General features: G+C 31.3%; 2 protein-coding genes across 2 annotated transcripts in view; one reads left to right on the forward strand and one right to left on the reverse strand.

Annotated features, from left to right (window-relative positions):
* Positions 1-4,168, reverse strand: part of LOC133178172 (uncharacterized) — a 34,311-nt gene extending 30,143 nt beyond the window's left edge. Inside the window, exons 1-4 of the mRNA XM_061312919.1 lie at positions 3,992-4,168; positions 2,006-2,214; positions 1,594-1,890; positions 1,162-1,487 (exon numbers count right to left, since the gene is read on the reverse strand). Of these exons, the coding sequence (XP_061168903.1) occupies positions 1,162-1,487; positions 1,594-1,890; positions 2,006-2,214; positions 3,992-4,168 (1,009 nt within the window). The remainder of the gene's footprint in view (positions 1-1,161; positions 1,488-1,593; positions 1,891-2,005; positions 2,215-3,991) is intronic.
* Positions 4,169-4,488: 320 nt separating this feature from the next.
* The window catches only part of LOC133178173 (uncharacterized), a 45,036-nt gene continuing 25,663 nt past the window's right edge, over positions 4,489-23,861 (forward strand). The window contains 25 exon segments of the mRNA XM_061312920.1: positions 4,489-4,576; positions 4,579-4,652; positions 10,176-10,263; positions 10,449-10,485; positions 10,898-11,018; positions 12,819-12,870; positions 13,232-13,332; positions 13,598-13,689; positions 13,898-13,944; positions 15,939-15,982; positions 16,327-16,411; positions 16,503-16,789; positions 16,970-17,027; positions 17,277-17,423; positions 17,796-18,019; positions 18,129-18,259; positions 19,520-19,701; positions 19,940-20,047; positions 20,050-20,084; positions 20,721-21,050; positions 21,669-21,811; positions 21,958-22,028; positions 22,400-22,560; positions 23,107-23,276; positions 23,394-23,568. Of these exon segments, the coding sequence (XP_061168904.1) occupies positions 4,489-4,576; positions 4,579-4,652; positions 10,176-10,263; positions 10,449-10,485; positions 10,898-11,018; positions 12,819-12,870; positions 13,232-13,332; positions 13,598-13,689; positions 13,898-13,944; positions 15,939-15,982; positions 16,327-16,411; positions 16,503-16,789; positions 16,970-17,027; positions 17,277-17,423; positions 17,796-18,019; positions 18,129-18,259; positions 19,520-19,701; positions 19,940-20,047; positions 20,050-20,084; positions 20,721-21,050; positions 21,669-21,811; positions 21,958-22,028; positions 22,400-22,560; positions 23,107-23,276; positions 23,394-23,568 (3,051 nt within the window).

Consider the following 23,861-nt stretch of genomic DNA (forward strand, 5'->3'; position numbering starts at 1 on the left):
GCACGTCTCGAAGTTGTAGCTTTCCAACGAAAGAGGCGCAAAAAGCATCCATATCAGCACGGAAGTGGGACAGGATGTCGATATACACAAAGGTTCAAAAATAAATGAGCGATGACTACGGCTTTTAAAATGTATTTAATGTTATAGAAAGATTATTCATACATGTACATATGATGTCAAGCAGTGATGATTTTAATGATTATATTGTATAATTAGAATGCTTGAAAAAAAAGACCAGTCATAGTCGTTGTGAAAAAGATGCTTCTTTGATTGTACAAACCTTTTTTTTAGTTAGTACACTCTTTGAAATTATTATAAGGGAAAGAGTCGGTGTGTCATTCAGAATGCCGAAGTGCAATGATCAGATGCCTGTGTATTAGAGATCAATGTCTCTTCCCTCGTCTGGTGTCATCCACTGATATTTTCTTTTTTCCCCGATAGAAATAATGACGCCTTTAATCGAATTCGGTAATTTTCGAGTTGATGAGTGCATCCCAACACAGTTATGACAGACCGGTATATCGATGATGTAACGTATCCAATATTACATTTCTACTTAATTAGTAATTACTTCATAGTAATAACTGTTCCACCTGCCGGTTTACGCGGGAAACCCCCCCCCCCCCCCAACGAAAGAGCGTACCAAGGGAGGTAATCTCGAACTTGCGTATTGAGTTTGATTGCATCTACTCTAAATATATAAATTCCTTTACATTATTAAATGTTTTAAATCTTATATAAAAGAAGGCCCTATGTGCAACCATGCACGAGGAGGATAGGTAAAAGTTAACAGGAAAGAAAAATCAATTACGTTTAAAAAAGAGTTTGAATTATTTGATTTTGACATTTTAGATATACGAAAAATAAAGTCAAATCAACATGTTTCATTGAAAAAAGCACATTTTTCAAAAACTCATGTCAGTTAAAATTCGTAACTGCACGTAAAAGACTTAGATATGATCAATTTTACAATACTATGGTACAAGTCAGTTATTACGCTCTCTCACGTCATTATGACCAAGCCCATCGGGTATCTGTACATAACCAACATTATTATACAGAGTAACTATATATATTCTATTTCACGAAAAATTTGTCGAAAAGATTCTTTCAAAAATCTTACAATTACATTTCCTTTGTTTTGAACTCATATGTACTCACATACGACGAATTCCCCCGATGTTTGGAAGGAGTCGTCGACTTTCATCTCCTTTGAGGACATGGTTATTACATCCGCAGACAAATTAGAAATGGATTGGACACTGATAGCCAGATGTATTGTGGGAAATCTTTTGAAAGTTGCTAGTTGTATCGGATGAAGGAAAGAAGGAGCTGTCTCCATAATTTTCCTTTCTAACTTGAGAGACAGTTCTCTTTGAGATTCAATTGTAAACTGATAGTAATTTGTAGACGTGCCTTCTATCTGAGAAAGGTAGGAATTTATAATAGGCTTGTTGGTTGTTTGGTTTCTTCTTATTCTCATTTCTCTGTGAAAATATTTTGATAGGGTTAGGTTGGTTTTAATTTGAATTATAATTCTATATTATACATGAGGTGCATTTAAAAAACTGATTTTCTCTTTGCAGTACTTACAAATGGTATGATAGATCAATCTTTCCAAAACAAGTAGAACACGTAAAATTGAACTCTGTCCCTGTTGAATTTTTAATTTGGCTTGCTGAATTGTATACCAGAACTTCCGGTTCTGGGTTATTGACCATTTTCAGCAGAGAGAAAGGCTTTCTTTCTGGGTTTAATTCAACTGTTGTATTTGTTCTTTCTTCCCAATTGATGCTATCCAAAATGTTCGACAGAAAATTTGTGTTGCTTCTTTTTGAGCGATGTCTCACATGAACAGATAAGTCTGCTTCTTCCAGTATATCCAATGGGCTAAAGATATTAAAATAATAATGCCTTTACTATTGTACAAGAAGAAGAGTTGCTGTATCATTTTAGGTTCAGTACGTAGAGTATCATCGTTAACAATTAGACTGAGCACACCAACCTTGCATTATCTACCGTAATATACAAAAGTCCTTTTCTTTTCTCCTCAATGTTTGCAATTTTTCCAAGGACTCCCTCCCCCACTTTTGTGAACTTGAGATGACATCCGAGGGATGCACTACCCACAATTACGTCTCCTATCCTCCATTCACTTCCCGAAGTTCCAGAGACAAAGGATACTTTAATTAAATAATCTCTGCACATTGTTTTCTATGAAAAATGAGCATAGAACACAGTAAGCGCAAGCTTAAGAAAAAAACATTTTACTTTTGTGCTTTAGGGCCTAAATCATTTTTAAACAAATCACAGTAATATTAGATGTTTAAGTTTTTCGTACACAAGTTTTTTTCAGTTGTTATAAATTAATTGCTTGCTTGATTGATTAAATGGTGTTTAACGTCCCATTCGAGAATTTTTCACTGGTATAGGGACGTCATTGTATGTCGGTGAAGGGTTTCAAATTTAGACCTATAATCGGCATTCAGGGCCTTTGAGCAGTGAGGGTTCTTTATCGTGCCACGTGATTGCATAAATTCAACAGTAAAACTGAGTGACAAACAGTTGGGTATATAATAAAGTAACGTAGCATATAAGAAAAGGATCATGGACCATCTTATATATTTTCTAAAATTTTTAATTTGATTTGACACAATACACATTATGTACACAGATATGCATACCTACTTACAAAACATTTGATCACATAATGAGGCAATAACTCAGTTTTTTTAAGGCAATATTTTGAAATTTTCTAGTTTTATATATTTTATCTAAAATTTAGAGAAAATACTACAAGATGAAGCAAAAAAACAATATTGCCAGACAGACTGACAATTATGTAAAACACATCTCTTCTCTTAGGGGCTTAGTACATCACGAACAAAATTTTAAACAAACATTGAAACCCCCCCCCCCTTAATTTCGTAGTATTAATATAAAAAACGGTAATTTACAAGCATAAAATGAAATACATGGAGATAACGAACAGTATTCAAGCTTAAAAGTCCATGAAACGATACAAACTTTGCAGCAGAGCAAACACGGACCTCTAAAACATCAGAGGTGGGATCAGGTGCCATGGAGGAGTGAGCATCCCCTGCTGACCGGTCACACCCACCGTGTGCTCCTTGTCATGATCGGGAAATAACGGGAAAATCCGTCGACAATTCAGTGTGTAAATAATGGCCTAACAATTAGTATAAAAAAACGCCAGTCAGCATTTGACTCAATGATAAATTGTATTTGCTGTCAAGGTCATTGTATCGACCATAGAACTTACGAAATGACTTTAAACGAGACTGCTGATATTCTTGTTTCATCAACTTGTTTGTCAATAATTTACCTCTGTTTAGAAATCGAAAGAGTTCAGATTGAGATCCATTAAGATTACAAAAAATAAATTTCAAGCATTCAAACATAGAATAATTTTCATTAATAAAAAACTACTTTCGTTTTAAAGAGCTTAAAATGTTCTTGAAAAAGAGAATAAATACTTTTCATGTTGATTCATATTGCTTGTACCATGACTATTATATCATATTGATTGAAAATGACGCATGTGTTTGAAACTGCTTGGTAAATGATTTACAACAAACGTATACATAAGGAAGTTGAGAGATTGTCTTGAACGACGGTCGTAAATCAGAAAAAGTTGTCGATTTTTCAAAGTAGGGATGTGCTGATTTTTAAATCTTATTGCACTTTTTCTAAGTATTGATATAAACACATTTACAACAATATTAAATTTCCTGCTATACATTGTATAATACACTGAGGAAAAATTTGTTTCAGTTAAATACTTTTGGACCATAGGTTAAAAATTTATATTCAATTTTAAGTCAAGTACTTATGGTTGATTGCAAGTGAATTTTTATCACAAAAAATTAAAAAAAAGACAAAATCTTTATAATAATTGCCATAATCGCCAAGAACCAATTTAAAATCTTGTGACTGTTAAACATATCGATAATTAAAGTATAAATCTTACGGCAACGGTACTCTTATCATCCAAGTCCAGTATCTTTCGTAGTCGTCCTTGAGTGGATACCGTTAGTTCCCTCCCGGTATCCTCCTCTATTGTTTTATATTCCTCGGTAAAAGATTCATTTCCACTCACTATTCCCAACAGACACAGGCAAAACAAAAGTCTATGTACATCTAACATGGCTTGCTCCTAGCTTACAAACAATCGACATATATATGCATTTCGTGTAACAAATCTGGCCCAATTAGAAAATTAAACAGTCGGACTTCTAATTATAGATTCTTTTTAGACTTCCTTTCTTTCACTTTAGAACAATTCAAGTACATATTTCCACACCAATTTAGTAGAACTGCACAAATACGTTTAAAGGGATAATAGTCGGATTCAAACTGTGAACAAAGGTCCGAGAGAACGGTTTTGGCACGAATTTTACTGCCTTGTTTTATTCCAAATAGACGTATAGCGCTTTAACATGAAACGTCCGCTCTCATGACGCTATGATGGTTTTCATCAGTAACAGTTTGGTTATTTACGGTAGTATTTTATTCTTTTGTCTTTTTGGAGGCACTGTCGGTTATAATTATGACATGGATACGAATACCGATACAACTACAAGGCCGACTCAGTGGTTTTGGGCGATTTCAGAGTTGCTACCATCGTTAAGGTAATTTGAAAGATGTTGCTTTTGTCCGTATGATCTTCTTTAAAACATTTCTTTTTGAGTTTTCACACTAGGTACATAATTTTGAACATTTTTACATACCATTCTTTCTCCTACATTTTTTTTTATTGGTTATTGCGAGAATGTGTATTTAAATGAACTTTTTTTTTGAAATTGTTGACTCATTATATTTTAATTTTAGTACCTCATGTCAAATTTGTAGAATTTTAGTTTTTTGTTGTTTATTTTTTAAATTAAACTATTACATGTATCATAAAACACAAATTTTACTTGTGGTAATCTTTTATTCTAATAGATTGACACACTTTTCATTCTTACATAAGCTGCGTTACAGCTGTTTCTGAATTAATGTGTACTCGTATTTCAGAAAACAGCTGTTAAAGTACATGTAGAAATATTTTCTACCCGCAACGAACCAACAAACTCACTCTGTGTGTTTTCCTTTATTATCACTGGTGCCATAATTTACTACTTAATATGCAATTCAACTGATAAATAGGAGAAAACCTGATGGAAAGGGATGTTTAGATATTCTTGATCATGAAAACATTACAATTTTAGTTGGTTTATTAACAAAGTGTATCGTGAAACGCTGATTGCGTTTAAATCTCCACTGTAAGTGATATATATGAAGGAAAACCGTGCAAGTCTAGGCAGAGAATATTTAACTGAAGCCTTTATTTTTGAAAAAGCAAATAATGACACAATAAAACTGTAAGGTTTAACGATTTTTGAAAAGGGAATTTCCCTTTTAAATCCAGCCCTTTTCCTATTTTTCCCTAACGTTTTAACGATTGCGCATTTTCATCAACAGAAAAATATCTTTAATACTTTTCTTTTTGACATAGAAAAAAAAAAGAAACTACATTCATTTTTTAAATAAAGTAAAACATTAGCACTTTTTCTCTCCAAGACAACATAATCTTTTGTCAACTCGCCCGAAGAAATTCTTAATGACGAAATTTGAATGTACCTCATATGAACATTTAGACCTGGAAACCTGAAATTCTTGACACAAAAGTCCTTATTTTCATAAATGTTTGAAGCAAATCAAGTTAAAGGAACAATACGACTAAGGACAGAAACAGGAATAACATGACTGATTTGTCATCAAGATACATTTTAATACGTGAAATATATGAATATAACGAAAAGTATTCAAGCTCAGAGGTCCAAACAATACAAATTAAGGAGCAGAGCAAACACGGACCTCAAAAACATCAGAGGTGGGATCAGGTGCCATGGAGGAGTGAGCATCCCCTGACTACAGGTTACACCCGCCACGATCGTGAAATCCATAGACAATACAGTGTGTAAATAATGGCCTAATAATTAGTATGAAAAAACGTCAGTCAGCATTTGACTCAATGACTGATTTTCTGATACATCTAAATGTCGAGTTGAAGGCCACAGCAAGTGTTTTCTTCTTCTCAAGTATAAGATTTTGAATAAATACTGCTTCATATGAATGCAAAAAATAGGACTGCTAATAACAGGGCGCAATTTGGTACCTATGAGAATTCCAACAGATTGTTTGAAGACCTGGTCTCCAAAAATCACATAGATATTGTCAATCAGAAACTCAAGCATCTTTTTTATATCAACTTCAGAGTACTTTTGTGTACAATCAGAATGTTTTTAAAAAATATAATTTTGCAAATGTCCAATGACAAGGTAAGTAAATTTACGAGTTCCACTTTTATTGAAAAAGCAGCTGCATGTCAATGACAAAGCCTGGGCTTTAATTTATCGTGGGGAATGCTTGTATATAGAGTTGAAAAGTCAAACGTTTTGATATCATTGATTTTGTTAAAATTTTGTGATTTCAAATTTTCCAAACGTTCCCTGGAATTTTTAAGAATCCACATCTGATTTACACCACTTCTCAAATACATTGTTGTACAGTTTTCCTGCAGTCTCTCCTACACAGCTGTTTATAAGTATGAGAATGACTTATTCTCATAAGGCGGTCAAAAATCCTAAAATTAAAAAGAAATAAATATAGTTAAGAAATCTTAAATGTCTATTTTTGTTATAACACATAGTTTCAATACTTAGTTGGAATATAGGTGTGTGCTTATTGTAAATAAACCCTAAATATCAAGTGCTAAATTTAAGACAATAAAAATATCAAGTGTAAAATTTACAGCAATAAATATATATAAGCTAACGGGTCATGAGGTACAAATTTGCAGGGAGAAGTTGCTATTTTTTATACAATTTTTGAAGACAGAAGTTATTCTTTTCTATTATGCAGTATTTAAAGGTTTATACTGCTTTAATTTCTCAAAAGAAATGCATTGACCTTATTTTGTGCGTTATGTTCTTTCGTCTCGTAGATATAGCTGACTTGTGTTTCAATGAATTTTAAACAGTTCTCAATGTCCTTTCATGAAAGCACAATATCTTTTTTTTCGTACGAAAAAGTTTTTTCTTTTTCTTTTCAATAGCTTCGGTGACATTTTTGTAAAAAGAATTATATCACCTTAGTATATATTATTTGCATTGCTAAATAATGTCAAAAAAGTAAAATATATTTGCATACTTTATGAACATACAGTGAAAAATTTCCCCAACAGAAGGAAAATATTTTCCTTTTCAATACTTGTTAGAAAATACTTGAAATGACATATATCAGGGGGAAAAAATATGATCATATATCATTAGTTAAAACCTTCATGTATATTGTTCTCTTTTGTCTTAGTCAAGAAATATGACCACCAATATAACAACAGATCTAATCTTAAAATCTATACTTGAAAGAAAATCGTGCATTAAAACACAATAAAGGTGCTACACTCAATGTATGCCTGAACACCTTTAAATTATTTTGAAAAAATTTCACAGTGAAAAAATTTATGTAATAAAAAGGATAGGACCTTTGAAAAATGCAATTTTTTTTTTGGAAAAAGGTTGATTGAATTATAACAAAACTACTTGATTAATCTTGAAGATCTTAAAATATTTCACGGTTTTTTTTCAACATCATCAATCTGTTAAAACATTGTAGCCCTATATAAATCATATGGTGAATTTCATCTTGAATGAAATACAACGGAGAAAAATACCACATGTTTTTGTTGTACTTTATCTTGTCATCTGTATTTTTTCGTATTGACATGCTTTGCGTGACAAAATGTGAACGTTTTATTTCAATTGAAGGAATCCAAATATAGCATATGTATAATTTGGTTGTCTGCATGAAAAAATGCAGAAATTGACACCAAATTTATTGTGGTTACAGAAGATTCAAAGAAAGACTAATCAGACTTTTCAACCTTCGACCTTTCTCAGTACCGTAATTTCTGTATCATAATTGAGAATCAGTATAATAAGTATTTAATATCAGGATTACCAGGAAGCATACTGTAAATCAGTCTTTATTCGCGAGAACTTTATTTTGGCGTAATTACGCTAGACGGTCGACTCGCCAAAATTTCATTCTCGCGTATATTTTTATCAATATAGGTAATGTGTACCATTAACCAAATTTCATTGAAATTTTGTAGCGCTTAAAAATATCCAATACCTATCTTTCGAAAATAAGGTGTTGCAAAATTTTGGTGATTTACAGTAATAAACATACAGTTAACATTACATGCATTCAAACAACACACCCAAAATTCTGCCAATAAAGGCTTTTGAGGCAACTGTCATTTTAGTATAACTTAATTTCTTAAAATTTGCTGTTGACGTCTACAATACTTAAGGTTTAGTTCAAGTAATGAATTCTTCATTAGCAAATTTCCAAAAAAAAGTGATATATGAAAGTCAGATTTCAATATTCATTTTAAACTACAAACTTATAATTGATTTTTGTACATGTATTCATAACAGTATTTCACATGAAATATAATTGAAAGGAATTTTTTTATGCCAATAAAATATATATTATTATACCTCTACTGTTATTACTCTATATAAAATTAATACCATAAAACTGTCTATTTCCCTGAGAAGATACTACTTCCTTCATCTGAAGACTACTCCCTGAAAAATCGGAGCTACTCCCTGGGACTACTCCCTCATGAATATTTATTAATAATTTTAACCAATTAAAATGAACAGTGGGCGGAGCGTTCAAGGAATCTCGAGTCTGTGACGTAAAGTTATTAGGAATGTAACTATGACGTCAAAACATTTCAACATGCGATGTCAAAATCATATGTGGAATTCTAATTTTATTAGCAAAATGAAGACAACGATAATCCTTCGAAGAGTCTGTGAAATTATTTTATGTTTTTTGATAATTTTATTTTCCTCGGTATTGATGCATTAGTTATCTTACAATATTTTTAATCGCATGCATTTGTGATTATTTAATTGCCTCTATATTGTTTTAAGAAATGTCTGAGTCTCTAGTTGAATAAATCTCCCATGATTGTTTCGGTATAATAAAACAGTTATGGAATGGGTACTCGGGAAATATCAAATTTATGGTTCCCCTCGGAAGGAAACTATTTCCCTCGGCGGCTTCGCCACCTCGGGAAATAGTTTCCTCCCTTGTGGAACCATAAATTTGCTATTTCCCTCATACCCATTCCATAACTGTATACTACACTGACATCATTGGTTCGTCTATTATCTGCGATACATCAAACAGTTTTGAAATTTCTTGTAATAAATCACAGTGAATGGTGTATCTAGAGAAGAAAAAAAAGGAAAAGGTTATACTTTGCTGTAAATACAATTATGGATTAGAAAGTAAATATTAAAATAATACAAGTATACTCTCAGAACTTAAAGACTGGTGTTTATTTTTCAATTCTTTTCCTCAGAATAGATGTTCAGCTGTATCATTGACAATTTTCTTGAGTGTAACCGTTAGAAAATAATAAACATAACGAATTTATTCATTTTCAAAGAAATTACTATTGGTTTCAACTTATCGAAGAGTTTATTAAAGAGTTAAAGTGACAATTGACTCTGGATAGAAAATATGAAATGATTTCAAACCCTTTTTTAAGCAAATTAAATACATATTAAGATAAAAATACATAAAGTATGAGAGATACTGATTTAACTTTTACGTAAACAAGTAAATAAATGAGCTCCGAGGAGGAAGGAAATATGATAAATAATAAAAATGCTACTCAGGCTACTTATGATGCAAATTGAAACCAAAATTTTAAAATAAAATATGATGATTGAGGAAGAAAAAAAAGAGGAAGGGGAGAAGGACTGGTGAATATTTTTTTTTTTTAGTCAAGTGACAAATCGTGATAATAAATAAGAAATTAAGCATAAAGATTAAAATAAATAGATCGAGGAAAATAAAATAAATGACTGGTTATACTTCTAAAATGAGAGTATATTAGTACACGGGTTCTAAACTTCTGTGTGTTTTCAGAATCAATAAAAAGATATTTTGTGAATATGAAAAATTATTGCAAACATTTTTGAGAATACTGAGAGAGAGAGAGAGAGAGAGAGAGAGAGAGAGAGAGAGATATGTTTGAAATTTTCCTAGAAATCAAATATAATAATAGCCTTATTTACTAACAGTTCCGCGTAAGACCACTGGAAAAAAGGAATAACTCACTGCTGTGTCAACTCCATGTAGACAGTTTCACCCAATCTGCTGGTGGGAAAAGTAAGCGCCGTCTTAAGTGTATCATAAATTTTGTTACATGTATATGAAGTGTGTTTTATATTAAAAAAGAAACGATAACATTTCTTACTAATAAAATTTTGCAAATCAGTTTTACATTTTAAACAAAATTATTGATTTTATTTTCCTTCACTTTCTTTTTACTTTTACTTTTTACTATCATTTAGCAAAAACTAATCCCGTGGGATGGGACTTTTACAATGGGTATTTATATTTATATTTTATTTTAAAAATAATTACTCATATCTTTAACAATACTATGATTTATATTTTTTGAAGATTAAAAGTATATATGATATATCATTTAACACAATCATACTTTAATTGCTCTATTTCTATAAACAAATACATAAAGGAAATATTTAAAAGTACTGTGTAAATGAAGTCAAGTACATTTTCAAAATTATAGATACATGTACATAATAAATGTTATCATTTACTATTACTAATAATTAAAAATCTGAAACAAATAACTGCTGCAGCAGAATATTTGTAAACAGTAAAAGATCGATATTAGTTCAAATGGCTGTTTAGTTGACATAAACGTTTACCACAGTTCTAGTACAAACCCTTTTTAAGATTAATTTTGTAATTCTTTTATTTCGATGAAATTCAGATTCGAGTTTTTCATATCAGAAGACGGTTTGATTAAGGAAATAGCACACCACCACGAAGAGAAGACCGACGTGTTAAATCTGAAGAAGGTTCTTGCCAGCGTTCTATCAGCAAAGGGAAAGGTTTGTTAATGGCTATTTTATAAACTTGTGACCGGTCACTGTAGCCTAGTGGTAGGGCTTTCGCCTCTTGATCGCTAGGTCCGGATTCGATTTTCGTTCGCCGCGCTGCGTCAAACCTAAGACGTAAATGTAGGTAGTGACTGTTCTTCCCAAAACGTCCGGCATTAGTAATGAAAGTCATGGGTCTTTCGGATGGGACCTTAAAAACCGAGGTCCAATGTAACGATAGGCGTTTGCACGATATAGAACCTTACTGCTCAATAGCCGTAAGCCGAGTATAGGTCTAAATTTGAAACCTTTCATCTGTATATGGTGTCGTCTCTATATGAGTGAAAAATTCTCGAATGGGACGTAAAACAATAAATAATCAATCAATCAATGTAAACTTGTGAATATAACCTAATGGTAAACTCTACAGGAAACTGGACCCTGAAACAAGCTAAGACTTAAGTCAAAATTTCAACTATCTCTTCCTTGATTTTAAGCTGTTAAATAGAATTCAAAGTTTCATATAACAGTACTTCGGTGATGTAATCTTGATTAACAGTTCTATCTTAGACTGTTTGATTTTACACAATTTCAGTGTACTACAATGGCTTTAACTAATGGTATATTGTTGGTTTGATTTTGGATATAGAAAAATCAAACTGCTGATTTTCGGAATTAATATTTTAAAAGTAATTGACTACAGATATTTGAACTTGAAAGTACTCTGTTAATCGATATAATATTTGAAGATTTGACACCGTTTATTTTCATTTACAAAAAATATTGCATTCAAAAGTTTTTTATTAAGCTATTTGAAAAATTTAGTGGACGTTGTCAATATAGTCATTACGCCATTAAAATCTACATACACAAGTTTTTATTGCCTGTTCATGCACTTTGAAAATATCAATGCTTACTGACAATTGCATTTGTATAATTGCATGGCAAGTAGGTTTCAGCAATCAAAATCTGTGTCGGTGTCAAAGAAGTCTCTTTAAAAGCTATGCTTCAATGTCTATTTACTTAGTTCTTTTTATTTTCAAAATTCGTCTGCAAATTGATAAAGTCCCAATTCTAATTCATATTTATTTAAGGAATTGAAAAGTTTTCTCTTTAATAACCCCAAAAAAAAACGTAAACTGTTCCAACCCAGGTTATACACTAGAACTTGTGTAGCTATTAAACATATTCCTAATAATTTAATTCTCCATCATGAAGTACAGAAAATAATTCTCCTTCAAAAATGCCTTCAAATTGAACATATTTTGAAAGTAACCACAAGCGGATTGATAAGGTTTGGACGTAAGTCATTGTGACGTAGGCAACTAAAGTTATACGATATAAACTATTTTTTTTATTCAATCAAATTATGCGTTACAGCAAAAATTCAATTATTCTTTGATTTAATTTCTCATATGCTCTTTTAATATTTATTCTTTTTATTTATCTGCTACAAGACCACATTGCGATTGTCTTGATAACGTAGCAATAAACCACTTTTCCCTCCGTTTTTACCGTAGTCAAAGCAAACCACAAAAATACTCGAACATAATGCACTATGCTGCTAATATGTCTTTTTAATGCCAATAAAATCTTTTGAATTTATTGATAATTCCTTTAATTGTTAATAGACTTGCAAATACTCTAGAAATAAATTATCGAAATTAGCTTTTTTATCAAAGACCCAGGGTAGGGAGAGGGGGTGCCCTTACTTCTTGTTTTTTCTAGTACAATTTATTTGAATTAATTTTAAAAAATACAATAGACTTCTCTAATTATTCATGAAATAATTACCGTTGTCTATTTTTATAGCTCGGACTTAAAAGCAAACAAACATTTTACAACTGGGAACACGACCATTCAGGTAAGATATGATGAGATCTAACTTTCTTTATTTAAATAGAGAATAGGGGGATCTTTATTACTAACAAGCATTAAATTACTTTAAATGATACATGTATTTTGTGACCAGCAGATTTTGAATCCTAGCCAGATAATGAAAGTAGATAACAATAGCAGTTTTAGAGTTAATTTCTTTTTCCAACAAAAGAGATCCACACAAAAGCATAAAAATGTTTTGTCCCTCAAACACCTGGAATTAAAGTATAATTTTTCAAGCCTCTATATTAACAATCATAACCAACTGTCTACACTATTCAACAGAGACATTTTTTCCATAAAATAGCAAGATATATTAAATGAGATTAACCTAAATTATTTTTCAGGTTATCTGCCTCACAAGTACGACATTCAGAGCACAACTTCAGGTTACAGAGTCACTAAATTTCATGAGAGCACGGACAAAGTCTACAGAAAACATGCTAAGGTAAATAGGTTTCAGTTTCCTATGAATCAAATGAATATTAATAATGACTATGATTATTTTTTTCTTATTCAAATTTTTACTACAGTTCAAATATCAAGTATCTTTTCGTAGAAATTTATCAATAAAGGTCTTGAAATAATTGAAATCTTTTTATTCTACTTTTGATAACGTAGTTTTACTATTAAACAGTAATGATCAGACATAAGTTTGCTTTTATCTACCAAACATAACGTTTTTTGAAGACACAATCTTATTCATTTCTTAGACATTACACTACAGTCATGGTGGGGTCATTGAATATGTTAGTGCCAACGATAAAGTCATTTTTCAGAACAAAAACAAATTACCGGAAACAAGGTAATTATTTACAATCAAAACTGCACCCGTGATTTCTCTGTAAATTACTAAGAAACTTGATTATTCAACTCTTTTTTTCTTTACATTACATTTCAATTGTACATAATATCAAATTGAAAAGACAGTACGATGATGCAGAAATCGTGATAATCAGTCCATAGTTTGGGTTGTTCCCCTTGATGCGAAATGATGATGCGTTTATTTACAGACACCCTGTTCCTGACGAAAAGGAAATCGAAGAAGAAAAAACTGGAGGTAGAATATTCAGTAAATTATCATCACCAAACGATTTAATAAATAAATTTAGCAAAATGTTGTTTAGATAACGAACTAGTGTAAATAAAAAAAAGTTATTTTGAATGATAATAAGTACAGCTTGCACTAAATCTTGCACTAAAGCTTCTAAATATATACACGTAAAAGATTTTTTTTTAAAAAACTTTTCATCAATACATATTCTGTTACTTATAAACGGACATAGACACAGATAAACGGAATAACTGTCTTGTCATTTGTCATTTGCGACAGTTAATGCTAATTTAATTGTCGTCAATTAAGTTTTACCGGCTACGCTAGCGGCTAGTGGAGGTGGAAAAAAGATAAGCGACCATCAAATCATTATTCAAATTTTTATACAATTGGTGGATTTCATTTTGTTTCATGTTTACATCTAAGATCGTTGAATTTTGTAATATGAAATTCGCCACGAACCGCTTATTCTTTGTGTGTCTTTTTTTTTATGTCATTCAATCAAAAACTGTCTCTCTCGGTGCTCGTTTAACTTCCCCAAGCATTAATTTAGTAGCCACTCAGATGCAGATTACAAAACATTTGCATTAGAGTTGGAGTTTAAATCCTGCATCTTTTTTAAATAGAACTTTATACTTCCATGTTGCATGAGCGTTGCGTTTCAGACCTGACATTCTAAAAAAAAAACTGTTTTTTCTGACTTTGTATATTAGCGTTTCATACTAACATGTTGTTTAAGCGTTTTTTTTTTTAAATCAAATTATCAAAAGAACAAATTTTAGGTCTGTTTGATTGCCATATGTCATCCTACTTTAACTTTAAACTATGCTTTATATTTAAAAAAGTGATAAATATGTACCGTATATACTCGCCTATAAGTCGGTCCGCCTATAAGTCGGTTGTAATTTTTGAGGTTATTTTGGAGGGATTTGGCATTGACCCGCATAAAAGTCGGTACAACTTTTTGCAAGAACCGCTGACAATTTCAAATCAATGTTTTAACCTGATTTAAGTTTTTTTTTTTTTAAATGACGCCATTATTTAATTTTTAATCATTAAAAAAATGATAAGTAATGCACACTTAAAATAAAAATAAAATTATTAAAATATGTAAATACTTGTACTTCATGCATAATCTTAGAATACAAAAATTATATAATATATCCAGACTTTATTTAACGAATATCGTCGGACACGTTTATCAAATACTACATGTTGCCGTTCAAAATAATGCCAGTTTTTTATGACTCGCCTATAAGTCGGACATAGAGTTTTGGACCAAAATTTAACTCCCCAAAACCGACTTATAGGCGAGTATATACGGGTATGCAGTATGTTGACATTAAGACATTACTGTAAGTCATGAAGAAAGTCAGTTAAAAAATGTAAGAAAGCGATGACACACCAGTGGGTGTCTGTTCATGTTCAGTAATGTGTGTAGTGTTAGCAAATCAAACGTATGATGTAATACCACGATGTGTATACTTTGTTGGTGCGTTAGCAATTTTGTCTAGTGTATACACAAATAATTTCCAAACAAAAAAGGATTCTGGGAAGCAAGCTACTAAAACCATTTCTCAAATACTTTGATAGACACAATGACCTTGTTTGCAAATGCAACCTGTCGTTAGGTCGAAAGTTGTCTGACGTTGAAACTCAAATTACGGATAACACCTTTCAGCCGATTATGACAAAGGGCTCACGGTGAATTTGACCGATTAACAGGAGATACTTACTCCTTTAATGCACCAGATCCTTCCTCTGATGTTTTCAGGGATCCGTGCTTTGTTTAATGTTTAATAAGACTTTTCACTATGATCACTGTTCATTATCTTCATATTTCATATATTTGAAAACATTTTAGGCAACAATTAAAAAGATAAAGTTATATTAAGTCCATTATATTTTAATGATGGCTTTCCATTATTCAAAAAGGTAGTACTGGTGACATTACTTTGTTTGTTCATCCTTTATATATCTTGTCTTATTCTTATCTTTAGAGGTGAAAGACATTGAGTCGAACACGTCAACAGAAGTTAGACTCGTCAGCAAAATGTGAATACTTTGATAAATTCTGAGAGGCTATATCATTCATTTAGTTATCTTGTATTTTGGTACTACAGAATGTTATAAATGTGTCATTTAAAGACAAATTGATCTTATCCTTCAAAATAATCATCTCTTAATTTATATTGACAATAACCTTTTTTTGCTAAATTGAATTTCAGAAAACTGAATAAAATTGATGAACTATCGCCCTTGGACAAGTATTTGAAAATTACGGACAGTATTGTTGTTCAAAAGGTGAAACCTTATTTTCTGTTATAATTGGATTTTAAAATTAAAGAATTTATTTTTGAAATATCCACTTTTATGTTTTATTTACAGGAAAAGCCAAAAACCACTGATTTTTCAGAAGTTGAAAACAATATTGAATCTAATGTAGCATGCGTTCAATCTTACAATGATGAAGGTAATTAAGCAATGTCCAATATATCTTAATTCATATTCTAACTAACGCAGTTTTGTTTATCCTGAAACATGATATTTTCTTTTCCTTCTAGTCAGCAGAAACAGATCCGATTGTTTTGCAGACCTTGTGCAGATAGTTAATCGCCTTTCGGAGGAGGATTATGTAAAATTAGTGACACGCGAATTCTCCGGAGAATGCCAATCAAATGACACAATATGCTCCAGTAGACAAAATTTATTCATTGATCTTTTGCTAAAAGAAGGACGTAATGTAACACAAAATCTTATTAGCCGACACTTCTTAAAAAAGCAGGATGTCAACGAAACGGTCATGTGTCGAATATTTTTCCATTTAGCGGATATAAAAAGACCTACACTGGTAATTTTTGTTGAAGCTCATATATATATATATATATATATATATATATATATATATATATATATATATATATATATATATATATATATATATATTTATTTATTTATTTATATATATATCTTATTCTTTTTCAAAATTTGTCCTTAAGCATTCGGTATATGTTGTTTTTAATCCCTTCAGGCCTTGTTAGAAGAAGCTGTTGAAGATATATGTCTTGGTCCAGATCATGCAAATATAGGTATATATTGAATCTTTAAGGTCTTGTTCAGAAAAAAATAATGGAGGCTTTCCATGAATTCGTGTCTTCTGATCAGTGGATACAGTAAATATTTTTGACAATTAAATGAACTGAAAAAATAGATGACATTATACGATAATAATTTAGTGTCTAGACGTACCACTAAAATTTATATTTATATAGATCTCTTGGACAGCCTGTTTGGTATATAGTTAATGTAATTTGAGTTGAAATTTATGATCTTTGAAGGATTAATTGCCATGAACAAAACCCAAAAACATGCTTGTTTGGCACTTGGAACATTGATAAGAATATTACGAAACAACTCTGAACATAACATAAAGACAGACCGTCTACTTGATTCCCTCCAGAAGTGGCTATCTCCACATAATCAGAGTAAGGAACTACTAACAATCTTCTTCGTCTTCTTCCGGTTCAGTGCAATTCGCTTATCGCACTCTGCGTGAGGGTGTGAGTGTCTATGTACAGTGTACATTAAATAATTTAAATTAAAAAGATTAAAAACGCAGACGTGATAACTAGTGACTGGCACTGGACAGCTGGGTCTTAAAGCCGTCTAAGTGTTCATGCTCGCATTTTATACACTTTTTATATACTTTTCTTCAAAACCAGGTTAACTTTGTTTCAAATAGAAAATATTTTTAAGTGAATAAAATATAATCATTACATGTTATACATGTACACCTGCATTGAATTATATTTTCATTTTACATTATGGTCATGTTCTGTTTTAATATTATTTTCCAGCAAATTATAAAGTAATGTACAATAAAAAAAGACCACGCCGTTCTGTGGACGGATTTGATGGAGAAGTTCATAATTACACTTACTCCAAAATGGTGTTAATTCATGCCTTGGGAAATTCCGGAAACGCCAGAGACCACCTCCTGACGTACATGAGGCCCGGGGAGGGGGACAACAGCTGGAGAAGGGCTGCTATCATAGGGATGAGGCACTTTAGCTGCACGAAGGTATAACATTTTCTAAAGGCTTAGGGATGGGATGCTTTGGAAAATATATACATGTAGTTTCAAAGTTATGATAGGTGAATATTTAATTTTTTCAATTTATTATCTATAGAGTTCAGTTGCTTTACTTGACCTTGCTGTCAACGACGAGTATTCCTTGGTTAGACAGCAAGCTATGGAATACTTTGAGAAGCATCCTTTATCCAAGAGAAGTATTCCGGAGCATCGAGATATCATTTTGAGGCATATATGAAAACTTTTAACAACGTTTTGATCAACACAATTGTGTTTATACAATTGTGTGTATATGAAATCTTTAAATGTTCATTTGTTTTGGTATCGTTTAAAATAGATTCTTCTTATGAATATGGATCGCCTACAACGTACAGGGTGTTTCATAATATCTGTTACATTTTTAAATCTATATATTTTTCTTACCTATCATATTTCTAATACAAACCATATATCATTTTAAACATTAAATCCTGTATTTTTATTCCATGTGAAAAAATCATGGAAATTGTAGCATTATATTTTAAATTTTGACAAAAACGCACATGTCGTAATTTGGATATTTTTTCGAAATGAATACAACTTATCAACACGTTGCTGAATTGTAGAGATGTTTTGTCAAAACAAACCGCCAAAATTCATTCATAGGTCATAAGTTGATGAAGGAAAATATTCCAAAAGAACAGTAGCATTTTAGAATGCTTTTTTTTCCAGAATACTTCATGTAGTAACAACATTTAATAGTACAGGGAAGGGAAATATGAGAGAAATGACACAATAATTCAAGAAGACTAACTTCAAAAACCAAAGATTTTCTTTTTATTGCGGATACCCTATGTAACAGATGTAGCAAACTCCAGAGAAAAGTGTCAGATAGATGTTTTCTGAATTTGATGCTGGCAATATCAGCATTTTCAGTGTGTATTATATAAAGTTATCAACATACAAATTCTCAATAAAGCAACAACCCAAAGGAAGGGTTTAGCCCCTGCATTCGCCTTGGGGTTTCTTAAGAACAGTTGGTTTACAATCCTAAATCCCAGTTACTGAATAAGCTCAAAAACATAAAACTTTACATTAGGAGTGTCTCATCAAAAATGTTTGACAATGGTTTTAAAAATTTCCAGAAATAACTTTGTTTTGTAGATTGATTGATTGTATGTTGCTTTACGTTCCGTTCGAGAATTTTTCACTCATATAGAGACGTCACCATATACCGGTGAAGGGCTTAAAATTTAGATCTTTACTCGGCACTCAGGTCCATTGAGCAGTGAGGGGGCCTCGGTTTTTAAGGTGTTATCCGAAGGACCCTCAACTTTCACGTCAAAGTATACTCTGAAGCACCCTGTCCAACCTCTAAAGAAATGAGAAACAAAAATACTATCACTTAAATTTAATTCAGGAAAAGATTGCATAAGATTTGTAGTAAAGTGTATTAATGTCATAATCTTTAAGTGAAAATATGTATCTAATATGTTAACTTAATTACAGTCGAAACTACACATACCAAACTTTGATGCGTGTAAAAAGAGGTATTCTTGATATAAAATTCAAAGATGGCTTCTTCTTTGCAATGAAACTTCCGGGCATACAATGGAGTAAACAGTTTGGAAACAGTGCTCTTGGAGCAGGCATTGGACTTATTTTGACAAATGAACTTGAAATAGAAATAAGTATGTAATCTAAATCTATATTATATATATTAATCTAAATCTCAAAGCGAATGTAAAATTTAGCATTTTAGAAAAAAAAAATACTCGAATAATGAATCTTAATCTTTGTTGAATAATCATATAAATGCTGCGAGTATATATCATGTTATATTCAAGCTTTTTATCTTGTTTATCTGACAGTATGCACATAAAATTTAGAGAGAATTTTAAACTCTATTATCACTTGTTATAACTTCAGAGCCACTCAGTGGGCACGCTATGTTGAATGTCTATGACGATGCGTATGCTAAAGTCATGGTTGGTTGGCTTGGAATAGAACAGTATCTCTTCCGAGCTCACGCCTGCTACAGGGGCATGCGGGATATGATATAAACATCCTAAAGGTATACTTTATCATGAAGTGTCTATAACAACGGGGGTTTCGTGAGATTCTAATGTACGGAATAGCATGCAAAGTATAATTTTATCGGTATAGATCGTATAATTTTGAAAATCTGAAAATGAACAAAATTAAAGTCAAAATTAAAAAAAAAAAGAAAAAAAAGAGCGAATAATTTTCTGAAAGAGAATGATATAATTTGATTAACTTGACTTCAAAACATTTTCATACTGCATTCATATGAATAGATGCTATCGTTATACAGGTCCATATATAGTGCAATTATCTTTCATTTTTAGCCGTATATTATGAAAATTAACAATATAAAGGTTGACAATATTTATAAAGGTTTCAAAAGTAAGATTGATCAGATTTGAACTTGCGATTTTTACATATGTAGTATATTTCTAACAGAAAATAAAAATTTAAAAATCTGGTCCATTTTACATACAAAAATAGTTTTGGGCATTAAAATTATTTGTAAATTTGTTTGTTTATCAAGGCAGCGTTTTGTTGACTTCTTGTTGAAATATTGTGTAATTTAAACAGGTCCAGTTATATTATTTTTAAATACTTTTTGCCCCCTCCTAAAATAAAATACGCATAGAAATGGGTTATTTTTTTCTCATTTTAATTACAGGACTTTGGAGTCAATGGCATACAGGACTTAGCAACAATATTCGACAGAATCGTGAAAACAGTGGTTGATCCAGTAAAAAACGCCGTCAAGGCTTTCAAAGACATTATTCAGTTATTTGACAAAGGCGTTGAATACATTGTCAACAAGATTATTGAAGTGGTCAAAAACTTCCCACTTATTTTAGAAAGCATCATTCAAAATGTCATCAAAGCAGTCATGAAGGTCATTGAGTATGGAGGGGTTCCTTGGATTGACCAAATAAAGAAGATAATTATTAGAGCCAGATATTTTGTAGAAGACGTTAAGGAGGACCTTACAGAGTTCTATAGTGTAAAGATCTGTTTTTTGTACACTTTGATAAAACAGTGCAATTTCATATCTCAAAAAGATTATGTTTTAAAGAAACATCATTTGATGATAAATTTGTTAATAAATACATCTCTTCTCTAGAGTGCGCTATCGATATTACGCGATTTTCTTATTTAAGGATAACACAAACAAACTTTTTTCACAAATCAGCAATATTTATCATAGATTTATATTCAAATAGGTAACCTGTTAAATGTTTGCCATGTAAAGGGGAGAATTTTGTACGATTTTGTCACAGTGTTAAAAATATGCGCAAAATTTTGCATAGAATTACATAGAAAACTACACAAAGTCACATATCTAAGAACCAAAGAAAACTTACAATTTCTTTATATTTTAGGGATTTATTATTTATATCATTTCTAATCAAGTTCAGTCAAAGAATATATATTAATCCATGTATCGAATTTTTGTTTGTGTTATGAATCCTTAAAGTTTGTCTATTCAAATACATTTAATTATCGAAAGAACTATATTTTCAAAAATAATGTAGTTTGAGTAATTTATTCAATTATTTCATTTATGATAATCATTGATGAATCTATTTTTAAACATAAAAACCTGCTTCTGTCATTGTAGACAATTGCTGATGCTATCACAGTGACATTGCCCTATGTTGCAAAGAAGTTGTTTGATTCTGTTGCATCAATAATTTCAGCACTGAAGAAGTTCTTATCAAATCCAGTTCAGTCCGTAACGGTCTTTGGAAAATCTGTACTAGAGTTAGTTTCGATAACATGAAGCTATTAACTTAAAAATTTAATTTTGAATTTATAATCGTTTCAAAAAATTGAATTATAGTGAATTAAATTTATAAATGACATATTGTAAAAGTATTTTTTTTCCTATGTTCAGTTTTCTTTTGCAGCATAAAGCTGGCTGTTGGAATGTTTTTAGACGTGAAAAACAAAGTTGTAGAGAGTTTGTCATTTCTGAAAGGTACCTTTGCTTTAAAGAGAAAAAGAGACCAAACTTGTTAAATAAAAAGACGATGAAACAACTACATTTTCGAATAGGAATTCCCCGGCATTTCTCCACACACACACACCCCAAAAAAATAACAAATTCCTTAAATAAAACGCAGAATATGCAAAGAAATTTTTAATAAGATTCATTTTGATTGAACACATTGAAAGGCATGTAACATGTATTTTGAAAAAAAAACCCAACAAAAAACAAAACAAAAACAAAAAAACTAAACAGACGTTCATTAAAGAATATCAGATACATGTAGCTATGCCTGACATTCATTCTCGATTTTTAATTTACTATACGAAGTTGTCCTTGTTACCGACTGTTTCTAACTGCAGGTGGTACCCCATTTTGGGTTGACTATTGGGAAGATTTTAAGGAGATTTTAGGAGACGTTAAAGACCTTTTTGGGCTTCTTTTTGACAAGAAGGAGAGTCCTTCCGCCGAAGAGTTTGAGGATGAACTTTCCACAGCACTTACGGACGGCGTTTCAATGACGGTAATCTGAAATTTAAATTCAATTGTTTTGTAAAACGCATTTTCTTTGGTAAATGCACTGATGTTTGAGGAAGTTTAACGAACATTATCGAGAGTGAAAACTTTCAATTCTGACGTCATAATAAAACGGTGCCAAAAAAAACCCCTTCATGACGTATTTATATAACAAAACTCAACAAAATAAGGCGTAAACATCAAACAAAATGCATAAATTGCAATAAAATTGGAATAACTATCTTCTCATCTGTTATTTGCGACCTTTAGTGCTTACTTAACGATTGCAAAGATCCGTTTTACCGGCTCCGCTTATAGGCGTCTCCAGTAAAACTCAGTTTCCATTAAATCAGCATTAACGGTCGCAAATAATAAATGAGAAGACATTTATTCCTTAAACCGAAACGCATTCATTTATGTTTTCCCTTTAGTATGAAGCTTATTTATTTTAAACGGTTTTATCTTAATTACAATTGCTGGTCATTCAATATTTTCTCTAATCTGAAGTCAAATTATAAAATCATAAAAACATAATTGATGAACTATTTTGCAGAGGGAGCAAACTAATATATTTATAGAGGCTATCAAGGAGTCATTTGGGGACATAACAACTCAATTTAAGGACACTTTGAGTGATTTAGTGTCTCCTTTTTTCAATGCTTTCCACTCAGTTTTGAATGCAATCAAGGCAATCAAGTCCGGATATACATCTGTTAGAGATATGTAAGACATGCGTTCTGCCTTTTTGTTAAAAAAACCCAAAAACCATCAAATCTTTCTTTCCCATTGAAATGAGTAGGTTGTCTGTATAATAAATAATAAGTGCAAAAATTATTATAGATTTATAAAGACAAAAAATCTCATACAAAAGATATTTGGTTCCAAATTCCACATCACATTTCCCAAGCGGCGAAGAAATGAGGATTCTACTTGCGGAGTAGGGGTTTGGCCCACGAATACGAACGGGAGATATCAGACAAGGGGTGTTGATGTGCGAATTGGATACTATGCTGACGTAAATATGTTTTTATGCTTCTGAATGATGTTTTAATTTACTTTAGAAAAAATGTTTCGGCAAGATTTGCATTGATATATCTTTGATCACTTAATAGTTGGTTTTAACTTAATTACAGTATGCTATGTACTTTATTGTAAAAAAACAAAGAGGGTAAAGGAGAAAAGGGTAAATTATATCAAAACAAAACAAATAGGTGAATTGTATTTTAGATATACGACACCAAGACACGAAACATCCAGTTGAAAATATATTTGTATCATGCTGATCGTCTTTTGTTTGGACTCTCTTCG

Source organism: Saccostrea echinata, unplaced genomic scaffold (genome assembly GCF_033153115.1).
Source record: "Saccostrea echinata isolate AGI-Se365-2 ecotype Australia unplaced genomic scaffold, CSIRO_AGI_Sech_v1 ptg000002l, whole genome shotgun sequence".
Lineage (NCBI taxonomy): Eukaryota > Metazoa > Mollusca > Bivalvia > Ostreida > Ostreidae > Saccostrea > Saccostrea echinata.